Source organism: Cetorhinus maximus, chromosome 11 (genome assembly GCF_964194155.1).
Source record: "Cetorhinus maximus chromosome 11, sCetMax3.hap1.1, whole genome shotgun sequence".
NCBI classification, from domain to species: Eukaryota; Metazoa; Chordata; class Chondrichthyes; order Lamniformes; family Cetorhinidae; genus Cetorhinus; species Cetorhinus maximus.
The window spans coordinates 7,733,686-7,747,174 of NC_135889.1; the positions used below are offsets into that span (position 1 = coordinate 7,733,686).

The 13,489-nt window shown below is 42.7% G+C and overlaps 1 protein-coding gene across 6 annotated transcripts in view; it reads right to left on the bottom strand.

Moving 5' to 3' along the window:
• nbeal1 (neurobeachin-like 1) overlaps positions 1–13,489 on the bottom strand; it is a 272,851-nt gene that overhangs the window by 177,891 nt on the left and 81,471 nt on the right. For all 6 annotated transcript variants that reach the window (XM_078551460.1, XM_078551459.1, XM_078551456.1 and 3 more), the window contains exon 3: positions 77–238. In XM_078551460.1, coding sequence (XP_078407586.1) covers positions 77–238 — 162 coding nt within the window. The remainder of the gene's footprint in view (positions 1–76; positions 239–13,489) is intronic.

Genomic DNA, 13,489 nt, shown 5'->3' on the forward strand with positions numbered 1-13,489 from the left:
CTCTGGTCTTCTTAGCTTTCTGTAGTCTCCTCCTAGTCTATATACTATCCACTTACATATAATACAGAAACTGTACCTGCAGATGATAATGAGGAATTTGACCAGAATGAGTGCCAGCATTTGCTGTTCATCTTCTAGCCCATCCGACAGTTTCCGCATACACTGTAACTGCTGCTGTCTCAGGACCTGCAGAATGTTATCAGGCAACAAGGATAACCCTGGTGGGACGTCATCCAATCTAAGGGAACAAAAATAAATACAATCAATGGAAAGTTAAGATATATACATCAGTGTACAAACATCTCTGCAACTTCTAAGGACAAACCAAGTTTCTGAACTATACATTGAAATAAAATCAGAAGTTCAGCTAAACTTTCGGAACAGTAACTTAATGTGCCACGCTGGCAACATGGCTTGGGAGTGCCGGCTCACCAGATGGTGGTTCCAGGGCTGAGGGGTGAAGACAAATGCTGGTTTGATCTGATGCCATCATGCTGCTTGGGAGGGTAGGTGAAGTGTTATGACACAACCAATGGTAAACGCTGAGCTGGTCAAATCCCAGAGGGAGACTTGAAACAACTGTCACAACTAATTTTCAATTTGTATGTTTCAAGATGTGGGCTTTGAATTCAGTAACAAGGCCACTGAGTCTTAAGGGGTTTTTGTAAAACTAAATTAAACATTTATTAATAAAAGAAAAGATTGTAAGCACATACGTAGGTCCACAAATTACTACTATAATCTAAATCCCCTAATTAATTTAACTCCCAGTTACACTTTCGTTAAGGCAACAGTAAGTAAGATACATAGATTTTAAAAGACCCAGGCAAAATAAATGATACCCTGAACAGTCAGATTCAAAGTGAGTTCTCTTAACTTCAGTCCCTGGAGGCAGCAGTTTGGTACATACAGGCTGCAGGCTTTTCACACTTGTTGGATCTGAAAACTGCCTCCCTTACAAGCAGCCTTTGCTCCTTTACACATAGTTTCCTCTTTGAATGCACATTCCCATTGCTTCACTGTGTCTTTTGAACTTTACCTCTTCACTAATAAAAAAATCTATCGTAGTGCCAATTCCACCAGCAATCTTTGGGAAAAATAAACACACTATTTCCTGCTACTTCTGCTGGCTAGGTATACATTACACCCCCTCCTTTGAATTCAAGCCACTATAGTTTGTTTAAAAATGCAAATGTTCCCTTTATACTTCACGTTCTAAAACTTCCCCATGTTTACCTAATTAACATTTCAAACCTAACTTCTCTTCTTACATCAAAGCACCCAGATTAGCTGCCTCTAATTCAACTAAGTCTTTCACACTCACACAGATACACACATCCCACTATTATTCTAACTTATGATAAATCCCAATAACATTATGGAAATTATATCTTCCTGACAGAGGTTTGGTTGCGGTGGTGTTGGGGAGCAGTGTTGAGGGAGCAAGTTCTTCCCCATTGAGACAGGACAGGGAGAGAAAATCAGGAATCTGATTTTCGTGCCATGTCTGCTGGCTTCCCAAGCAGCTGGTTCATTGTCCCTCTGTCAGAATGGAATAGATCACCAACGTAGTTAAGGCAGTGCATAACCAGAGAACAGATTGGATATCTTTTCAAAAAAAAAAGGGAAAGGAGGGATACATGTAATCGTACATTTCTCATTTCAAGCTTTGAATTTTGTCCTTTTAGACCTGAAGAAAGAAAAAACTTGTACTTATATAGCTGCTTTCACTACCCCAGAATGTCCTGAAGTGCTTTGCAGCCAATAAAATAATTTTGAAGCGTAGTCATTGTTGAAGAAAAAGCAGCAGACGATTTGTGTGCAGAAAGTTCTGGGAAAATAGCAATTAGATAAGATCCAATGATTTATTTTAGCAATGTTGGTTGTGGGATAAATATTGGCCAGTTTATTAGGAATAACTCTTATGTTCTTCTTTGAAATAATGCTGTAGAATCTCTTACAACTGCCCGAAAAGCCAGACGGGGCCCAGGTTTAACATTTCATCTGCAAGCTCGTACATCTAACTGTGCATCACTCTCAGTACTGCACCGGAATGTCAGTCTGGATTATGCATTCAGGGCTCTGGGGTGGGACTTGAAATCTCAACGTTCTGTCTTAAAGGTGAGAGTGCCCCCCTGAACCAGGGCCGATACCAACACTTTTCCAAACCTAATCCAAAAATAACAAACTTCTAATAATGCCATTTAGGCAGGATAATTGAAAGAATTGGATTAATTGGGGATGCCATGTTTAAACCAATGTACAAGGTGGACGAGGCTGAACATACTGTTTCACCACCACCAGCGACCAACAGATCATGCCCTCTATGTTGTCAAGTGACATGATGGAGAAGCGTGAACTTAAGAAATTTGCCAGTGCAACCAAGCTTCAGGTTTAAAAAAAACAATAAATTGAACTTTATTCAGATCACAATATTGTTGAGCTGCCAAGGAAGAATCACAGGCTGGTAAAACGGTTTAATAGAACGGCGCAGGGCAGCTCAAGATGGTCACACTGGCAGCAGCCAAAAGAGGCAGCCACTGCTCTGTCCTCCAGCAAAATGAGCTAGCCTTGGATTGTCAAAAACTAATAACAATTGTTTTCAAAATTATGAGGGGTTTTGACAGAGTATATGTAGAAAATATGGCGCAGAAGCAGGCCATTCGGCCCAACCAATTCATGCCAGAAATATTATGTATGCACGCAGGAAGAAACTGTTCTCCACTATCAGGAGAGATGTTAACTAAAAGATACAGATTTAAAGGTAATCGGAAAAGAAACCAGACGGGAGATAAGTGGAACTTTTTTATTTTAATTTTGCAAGTTCTGATGGTCTAAAATGCATTTTCTGAAAGGGCAGTGGAAACAAATTCACTAGTAACTGTCAAGAGATTTGGATAAATATGTTAAGAGGGTAAATTTTGCAAGGCTCCTAATTGGATAGCTCTTTCAAAGAGCCATGATGGGCTGAGTGGTCTCCTTCTGTGCTGTAGGATTCTATAGTGTAAAGCTGAGTACGTATTGAGCAACCGAGTTACATCTTTTTTTTTTAAATGGTGTTTTTCCAGTCACTCTATTTTTTGGGTCAGATTCTAAATAACAAGAACCTGATGGAAGAAACATTCTTATAGCAAATCCAAGGCAGTAGGATTCTTTGCTAAGGTTTGAAATAGATTTTGGCACGGGGGCGCATCTGTGGAATTATTAGAAATTGCCAATGGAATTCAATCCGAGACGCCAGGATGCGAAGCAATAAAAATCCAGGTTTTACAGAGCAGTCCCACTGAGTAAACACTCAGCTTCCAAACAAAAGGCTTGCAGGATTCATGCCCAAAGTCTGCTCCGGCTGTATTCTCATCAGGAGGAAGGTCAGTGTCCCCCATTGGGAATGAGAAACCACCATTCAATCAATCAATCCATCCACGTGCAAGAACCGCTCACCTTAACTTACCTACCGCCTTTACAACAAGCCGATACTCCCCCCAGCCAGTCAATCAGAAACCGAATGCTGACGTTTTCAAAACTTGCATTTATGTAGCACCTAAGTCCACCGGTTAGGAATCAGCTGCAGTACGTGTCCAATTCTGGACACCACACTTTAGCAAGGATGTCAAGTCCTTGAAGAAAGTGCAAAGAAGGCTTGCCAGGGAGAGAACCAGAGATTAGCGGCTTCAGGTGCGTAGAGAGACTGGAGAAGCTGGCATTGTTCTCCTGAGAGCAGGGAAGGTCAAAGGGAGAGCGAAAAGAGGTATTCAAAATCATGAGGGGCTTTGATAGTGTCAGGAGGGAGAAACCATTCCCTCTGCTAAATGGATTGGTAATCAGGGGTCATGGATTTAAAATAATTGGAGAAATTGAGAGCAATGTTTTTCAGACAGAGTGTTGTTGAGATCTAGAATGTACTATCCCCAACATATGAAGTAACTCCAATCACACGGAGGTTAAATTTCAACGCATATTAATTTGCCCGGAATCTATCTAAAGAAATCTCCCTAAGCACAAGTCCTTTTGCAAACATAACAGGTGATCAAGCATGTTTTTTATTGCCCCCAAACTCTCCAAGTGATATCAACAGACATGAAGTGCTCCACTAGGGGGAAGCAGGGTTGGGTGGGTTCATCCAGGCAACTGTACATCAGGGAAAAGTATAGCAAAATACATTTGAGTATTGCTGAAAAAAGAGACATGCTACCAAAGCTTTTCTTTTTGCACTCATCAGGATAGCTTGCAAGAAATTACCAACAGTAACGGGGAAAACAACAATTTACATTGCATGAGAAGAGTGTGCAGATTGGTTGGCAAGTGGGCTCTGATTGATGGAGGCATCGCCATGGAGAATGCAGCATGGAACAGTTACCTGCCCAGCTTTGTGCAAATTCAAGCCAGACAGGTCAACTCTGATTGGTCAAGGCATTGCCCTGGGGAATGAACCAGGGATTAGCTGTTCCCTAAGCTTTTGTTTAGTGGAAAAAGGCACAATATGTGGACATGTTCCTTTTGTCTGCAAAGGTCAGGGCCATGTGTGAATATGTGTAGCTTCTAGCATGCATAAGTGAGCCACACTGCGAGCCTGAGTGATAATCTTAAATTGGTTTTCAATGTAATTCCTAGCACAACCAGGATTGTTTCATAAGTTCTGTTGAGAAGTCATGCGGACTCGAGGCGTTGGCTGCGTTCCTCTCCGCGGATGCTGTCGGACCTGCTGAGTTTTTCCAGGTATTTTTATTTTTGTTTCATAAGTGTTGTTCAATCGCAGAATCACATCTAATGTTGGACACTGTTTTGAGTTTTGTAAGCACAGGCTGGTTGGGTACTGTCAGTACTTTGCCTGTTGCAATCAGCTGAAGGGATGTCCTGTTTGATACAATCTGCCAATCATTGGGATGTACGGACTATATACCTGGCATCAGACCAGTACTGAACTTCATATACCATATTGTATGAATAAATAAATAAATTTGCACCTTTTGCTTTCATATAAGTATGGCAACTTTGAGGTTTTGAGAGAGAACTGCTTTCTCTATTAACATTAGTTCACCTCCTTTACAGTGACATAAAAGCAAATTTCATTTGCCGTCACCCAATGATATCAAACAAGAAATGCTTAATAACGGCAAAAATTGGGCAGAAGTCAATTTTAATGGGGATAGCATTCATTCAAACAAAAGTGTTTTAAATCACATTTCTGTACCACCTCGCTCAATCGTTTGTCAATGATTTTGGTAAAGAGCCATAGTAAGATTGAACCGATTGCTATTGGTTGCCAGTTGTCTATGTTTTTCAGCTTTTTGGCGTCATCTGGTTTTGGAAGGAGAGCTATGCGACTCTTTTTCAGAACTCTTGGGATGGAACCTGACTTAAGCCAGAAGGAGAATAGACGTGGGAGCCTGTCTTCGTATACTGCCTGTATATCCAGAACGTCATTTGGGCCTGCAGTGGCATTCACAACAGCACAGCAGCACAAAGTGGAAGGGAATTACGTACACAGAAATACACAGGTGACAGGGCATTTGGCCCATCTGGTTGATGCCAGTGTTTATGCTCCACACGACATGCCACCTACCCCTCTTCATCTAACCATATCAACATAACCCTCTATTTCCTTCTCCTCTCCCCCACCATGTGTTTATCTGGCTTTCCCTTAAATGCGTCTGAGCTACTCCCCATGGTATTGAATTCCACATTCTTCCCACTCTTCTAGATAGAGACATTTCTCCCAAATTCCCTATTGGATTTATTGGCAGTTCCCTTATATTATGGCAGCTTATTCTTACAAACATTTTTGCAAGTTTCCACCACTGAGTCGCTTGCGGATATCGCTACCAACTGATGTTTCAGGGAGCTGTGTGGAACTCCAGCGTGATGCTTATTCTATTTAGCAGGTTTGGATAGTCGTGGCACCTAGAGCTTTATCGATAGCTAAATCCATCACTTGTTTCAGTGCAACACATTTGGAGACTTGTTACTTTAAGGGTTGCCTCAAAACAAACACTACTTTGTCTGTAATCTGAAAGAAAGACAGTATGGATCTGCCTGGTTACAAACATTCATACAAACATATGAACTGGGAGCAGTAGGCCATTCAGCCTCTTGAGCTGCGCCACCATTTGATAAGATCACGGCTGATCTGACTGTGGCCTCTATAAGACCATAAGACATAGGAGCAGAAATTAGGCCATCCGTCCATCGAATCTGCTCCGCCATTCAATCATGGCTGATAAGTTTCTCAACCCCATTCTCCCACCTTCTCCCTGTAACCTTTGATCCCCTTACCAATCAAGAACCTATCTATCTCGGTCTTTAATACACTCAATGACCTGGTCTCCACAGTCTTCTGTGGCAATGAATTCCATAGATTCACCACTCCCTGGCTAAAGAAGATTCTCCTCATCTCTGTTATAAAAGGTCTTCCCTTTACTCTGAGGCTGTGCCCTCGGGTCCTAGTCTCTCCTACTAATGGAAACATCTTCCCCACGTCCACTCTATCCAGGCCTTTCAGTATTCTGTAAGTTTCAATCAGATCTCCCCTCATCCTTCTAAACTCCATCGAGTATAGACCCAGAGTCCTCAAACGTTCCTCATATGTTAAGCCTTTCATTCCTGGGATCGTTCTCGTGAACCTCCTCTGGACCCTCTCCAGGGCCAGCACATCCTTCCTGAGATATGGGGCCCAAAATTGCTCACAATATTCTAAATGTGGTCTGACCAGAGCCTTATAAAGCCTCAGCAGCACATCCCTGCTTTAAATTCTAGTCCTCTCGAAATAAATGCCAACATTGCATTTGCCTTCCTAACTACCGACTCAACCTGCAAGTTAACCTTAAGAGAATCCTGAACTAGGACTCCCAAAGTCCCTTTGCACTCCAGATTTCTGAATTCTCTCCCCATTTAGAAAATAGTCTATGCCTCTATTCTTCCTACCAATGTGCATGACCTCCCACTTCCCCACACTGTATTCCATCTGCCACTTCTCCTAACCTGTCCAACTCCTTCTGCAGCCTCCCCGTCTCCAATACTACCTGTCCCTCCACCTATCTTTGTATCATCTGCAAACTTAGCCAGGATGCCCTCAGTTCCTTCATCTAGATCATTAATGTATAAAGTGAAAAGTTGTGGTCCCAACACTGACCCGTGTGGAACTCCACTAGTCACCGGCCACCATCCTGAGAAGGACCCCCTTATCCCCACTCTCTGCCTCCTGCCAGACAGCCAATCTTCTGTCCATGCTAGTACCTTGCCTCTAACACCATGGGCTCTCATCTTACTGAGCAGCCTCCTGTGCGGCACCTTGTCAAAGGCCTTCTGGAAGTCCAAGTAGATAACATCCATTGGCTCTCCTTTGTCTAACCTACTCGTTACCTCCTCAAAGAATGCCCTATGTTACCATGCACTTCCAAGTATTCTGAAATCTCATCCTTAATAATGGACTCTAAAATCTTACCAATGACCGAGGTTAGGCTAATCGGCCTGTAATTTCCCGTCTTTTGCCTCACTCTCTTCCTAAACAGGGGGATTACATTAGCGATTTTCCAGTCCTCTGGGACCCTCCCTGATCCAGTGATTCCTGAAAGATCACCACTAACGCCTCCAATATCTCTTTAGCTATCTCCTTCAGAACTCTGGAGTGTAATCCATCTGGTCCAGGTGATTTATCCACCTTCAGACCTTTCAGTTTTCCTAGCACCTTCTCCTTGGTAATGGCCACCATACTCACCTCTGCCCCCTGACTCTCTTGAACTTTGGGGATGTTACTCGTGTCTTCCACCGTGAAGATTGACGCAAAGTACTTATTCAGTTCCTCCGCCGTTTCTTTGTTCTTTGTTCCCCACTCCTGCTTCTCCAGCGTCATTTTCCAGTGGCCCAATGTCCACTTTTGCCTCTCTCTTACCCTTTATATATCTAAAAAAACTCTTGCAATCTTCTTTTATATTACTGGCTAGTTTACCCTCATATTTAATCTTCTCCCTCCTTATTTCTTTTTTAGTTGTCCTCTGTTGGTCTTTGTAGGCTTCCCAATCCCCTGGCTTCCCACTGCTCTTCGCCGTATTGTATGCTTTCTCTTTAGCTTTTATGCTGTCCCTGACTTCCCTTGTCAGCCATGGTTGCCTCGTCCTCCCTTCAGTATGCTTCTTCTTCCGAGGGATGAATTTTTGCTGTGTCTCCCAAATTACTCCCAGAAACTCCTGCCATTGCTGTTCCACTGTCTTTCCTGCTAGGCTCATCTCCCAGTCAATTCTGGCCACCTCCTCCCTCATGCCTCTGTAGTTGCCTTTATTCAACTGTAATACCGTTACATCTGATTCCAGCTTTTTCCTCTCAAATTACAGGGTAAATTCTATCATATTATGGTCACTTCCTCCTAAGGGTTCCTTCACCTTAAGCTCCCTTATCAAATCTGCCTCATTACACATCACTAAATCTAGAATTTCCTGTTCCCTAGTGGGCTCCACCACAAGCTGCTCCAAAAAGCCATCTCGTAGACATTCCACAAATTCCTTTTCTTGGGATCCACTACCAACTTGATTTTCCCAGTCTACCTGCATATTGAAATCCCCCAAGATCACTGTAACCTTGCCTTTCTTACACGCCTTTTCTATCTCCTGGTGTATCTTGTGCCCCACATCCTGACTACTGTTCGGAGGCCTGTACATAACTGCCATTATGGTTTTTTTACCTTTGCGGTTCCTCAACTCTACCCACGCAGATTCTACATCATCTGACCCTACGTCATTTCTTGCTATCGATTTAATTTCATTTCTTACTAACAAAGCAACCCCACCCCCTCTGCCAACCTGCCTATCTTTTCGATAGGATGTTTATCCTTGGATATTTAGCTCCCAGTCATGATCCCCTTACAGCCATATCTCCGTGATGCCCACCACATCATACCTGCCAATTTCAATCTGCGCCACAAGCTCATTTACTTTATTTCGTATACTGCTTGCATTCAGATACAACACCTTCAGTCCTGTATTTCCTGTCCCCTTTCTCATTGTCGTCCCTTTATCTGATGTGCTTGAAGTTAGATTCCTAGCCCTTTCCAAACACTCTGTCCTATTTTGTGTTCTGGGGACTTTAATAGCCTCTCCTGGGCTCTCCTTTCTTTTCAGTTTTTTCATAATTTTCCATGAAGTTGAATCCACCCCTCCACACGCTAACCTGCTGCTTTGTTTCCCATTAGTCATATTTCTTGGAGTTTTACCCTTCCCTTCCCCCCTCACTTTCTAGTTTAAAGTCCTGTTGACCACCCTGTTTACCCTTTTCGCTAGAACATTGGTCCCAGATCGGTTCAGGTGGAGACCGTCCCAACGGTACAGATCCCTCCTGTTCCAATACTGATGCCAGTGCCCCACGGAATGGAACCCCTCTTTCCTGCACCACTCCTTTAGCCACGTGTTTACTTCCCTTATTCTCGCGTCCCTATGCCAATTTGCATGTGGCTCGGGTAGTAATCCGGAGATTATAACCCTTGAGGACCTGTTCTTTAATTTAGTTCCTAGCTCCTGATAATCCCCAAACAGGTCCTCTTTCCTAGTCTTACCTATGTTATTTGTCCCGATGTGGACCACAACAACTGGATCCTCCTCCTCCCTCTCCAATATCCTTTCAAGCCGGTCAGAGATGTCCCTCACCCTGGCACCGGGCAGGCAACATACCATGCGGGACTCTCGATCCTGCTTACAAAGGATGCTATCAATTCACCTAATTATAGAATCCCCTAGAACTACCACTTGTCTTTTTGCTCCCTCCTCTTGAATGGCCTCCTGTGCCACGGTGCCGTGGTCAGCTGGCTCATCCTCCCTACAGCCCTCTTCCTCATCCACACAGGGAGCAAGTACCTCTAACTGTCCTGTTTACCCTTTATACCCTTTGACTCCCATGTCAGTCAGGAATCTATCTAACTCAGCTTTTAAAATATTCAGTGACCCAGACTCCACAGCCGTCTGGGGAAGCAAATTCCACAGACAAACCACCCTCAGGGAAAAGAATTATCATCTCCATCTTAAATGGGAGGCCCCTTATTTTCAAACTGTGTACCCTAGTTCTAGTCTCTCCCATAAGGGGAAACATCCTTTCAGCATCCGCCCTGTCAAGTCCCCTCAGGATCTTAAGTGTTTCAATAAGGTCACCTCTCATTCTTCTAAACTCCAATGCATACAGGCAGCCTGTCCAACCTTCCCTCAGAAGATAACCCCCTCATCAAGGATCAGTCAAATGAACCTTCTCTGAACTGCTTCCAATGCAATTGCATTCTTTCTTAAATAAGAAGAACAAAACTGCACAGTACTCTAGATGTGGTCTCACCAATTGTAGCAAAACTCCCTTACTTTTATATTCCATTCCCCTTGTAATAAATAACAACATTCCATCTGCCTTCCTAATCACTTGCTACACCTGCATACTAACTTTTCCTGATTCATGTACCAGGACACCCAGATCCCTCTGTACCTCAGAGTTCCGCAATCTCTCTCCATTTAAATAATATGCTGCTTTTCTATCCTTCCTACCAAAGTGGACAAGTTCACATTTTCCCACATTATACTCCATCTGCCAAATTTTTACTCACTCACTTAACCTGTCTATATCCCTTTGCAGACTCCTTATGTCCTCTTCACAACTTACTTTCCTACTTATCTTTATGTCATTAACAAGTTTAGCAACTGTACATTCAGTCCCTTCATCCAAGTCATTTATACAGGTTGTAAATAGTTGAGGCCCCAGCATTGGTCCCTGTTGCACACCACTGTTTGAAGAATGAATTCAAATGGTGTTAATAGTGGCTAATTAAGGTACACAAATTATGTGCATGTGAGTGAAATAAGAAGTTTGATTTCACGATTCGAAAACAGAGGACGGCGTCTTGAATGTTTAAACCAGCAACACAAACGCAGTATTTGGATTTTCTACTGAAAACAGCTTAAGCTTTTCTCTTTCAGCCTATTGCATCATCTGAACTGTTCAAGCACATGACTGCATTAAAACAGGCCGTACGCCAGCTGTTCCGAAACAACAAGCCTGGATCCACGGCCATCTGGCTGAAAGGCAGAAAACTTGCCAGGTTCTTCAAAATTACCACTGCCGACTGCATATCACTATAAATAGTATGTGGTTTCACTGTATATTTTTGTATCCTTGCGCGATAGTAATAGATGTGTCAGATATAGCATTTAAAAAGTAATACTGATTCTGAAATATGGTGCATTACTTCTGTGGTTTCATTGAATACTGACAATACACCTTCTCCCTTCCCTTTCTCCCCTGAAGGGTTTGACATCTTGCAGGAGTAGGCTTCCACGGGCACCAGTCTTCTTTCAAGTGCCCTCTTAATCTTGACAGCGAATGCCAGCAGGCCCTTCAACTACAGGGTCATCACAATCGAGCCGGATCCTGCTGTCTCATAATAGGAATTAGGATTTTTACGCATTAGGAGCAGGAGTCAGCCAATGTCCACATAATGCAAACCTGCAGTGGGATCCGCTGAAGTAGGGACCTGATTCCAGTTTTCCCTGACGCTAATCATGCTGCCTGACACTGAGGCTAATCATACTGCCCCTAGAGCTGTCCTTGCTGAGATTAACCAAGTCAGGGCTGGCTGGGAATTAAGCCTTGATTAATTCCTCGTCTTTTGGATAAAACTTCCTCAACCATCAGGGAATTTATGCGGTGGATTTAACAAGGTGCAAAAGAAAACATCACACAAAACCAAACAGGAATAGCTGTGGTTTCCCTTTAGTCCAAACTTTTACAAATTCCTATTTTCTGCATGTGGAAACTCAAAGCCCCCAGGGAACAATCTCACCCTGTATACAACTGGGTCATCAACCTCACCTTTGTCAGTCTCTACATGGCTCAGTTTTGCTATCATTGTAACTTGGATTGAGCAGTACTATTCATAAATATTAAATATTCTGTGATGCATTTCTAAAGGAATAGAACTGAGAACTTGTGTTACTCTGTGTTAAAACGCATACAGAACCTTGGTTAGACGGCAGTGCACAGTTTTGGCCTTCACATTATAAAAAGGATATAGAGGCACTGGAGAAGGTGCAAAAGAGATTTACAAGGAAGCAGTGGTTATAACTCATTAGGAAAGACTTAACAAGCTGGAGTTCCTTCTTCTAGAAAAGCAAAGACTGAGGGATACCGTAATAGAAGTATTTTAGGTTATGAAGCCGGTTGATAGAAATGTCATTGAGAAGACATCTCCATTTGTGGGGGAAGTAAAAACTGGGGGTCACAAATATAAGATGATCACAAATAAATCCAATAGGGAATGCAAGAGAAACTTCTTTATCCAGAGAGTGGAACTCACATGGATTGCCTGAGGTATTTGGCATAGATGCATTTAGGAGAAAGCTGCACATAAGGGAGTAAGTAACGCAAGGAATGAAGAGGATTGAGAGGTTTGGGTGGAGCATAAACACCAGGATAGACCAGTTGGGCCGAATGATCTGTGTCTGTGCTGTAAAGTCGATTAATGCCTAATCTCCCCTGCCCTGCCACAACCCCACCAACAATATAAAGGAATTTGTGAAAGTGGGGAATATTTTCACTCTAACAGTGCCCCCCTCCTCACTTATCAAACCCATGTTAACTAAGACTTTTCCATCTGGCAGCCCCACAGAAACCCCGTACTGAAACTTGATTCTAGCCATTGGCATTGACGTCCACATAGATTCTGCCAGCAAATGGTTCGACAGGATTATGGGGATCGGCATGTTTTTTTAGTTAAAGATGCTCATCCAAATCTTTTTGTACCGAATGGGAACTGGTTATACAGAGTTTTGACAGAATAAGGGAGAATAAAAAAAAAACATATTTGAATAGCTGAGCAACTCTGCTAGTCAGACTGAAAAATAACAGCTGTCCTTGAACCTGCAAAACCAGGCTGCATTTTTTTTTGTTTCTGGCTGGGAGAGTTTTTGTAGTTGATGTTACAGAATCAGTCCCAATCCATTTGTCAAAGTACGTGAGCAAAATTAATATTTACAATGTGTGCATCAACCTAACTAAACAGAGTACTAAAATAACTTGCTGTATAATCTATCCCAAGTTGGGTGCCCTGGTGACTCTCAGACCCTCATATCCCTTTCCACAAAGTGGGTTTATCCTGCAACTGCTCGATCATACTGACACTGGGGCTGAGGTCAGTTGGCAAATGTTACTCTGCTTTTCAAGAAAGGAGGGAGAGAGAAAACAGGGAACTACAGGCCAGTTAGCTTAACATCAGTTGTTGGGAAAATGCAGGAATCTATTATTAAGGAAGTGTTAACAATGCGCTTAGAAAAGCATTGTATGATCAGGCAAGTCAACATGGTTTTACTAAAGGGAAACTATTTAACAAATTTTGGACTTTTTTGAGGATGTAGCTAGTAGGGTAGATAAAGGGGAACCAGTAGATGTAGTATACCTGGATTTCCAAAAGGATTTCAATAAGGTGCCACACAAAAGGCTAACAGGCAAGATAAGTGTGCATGGAGTTGGAGGT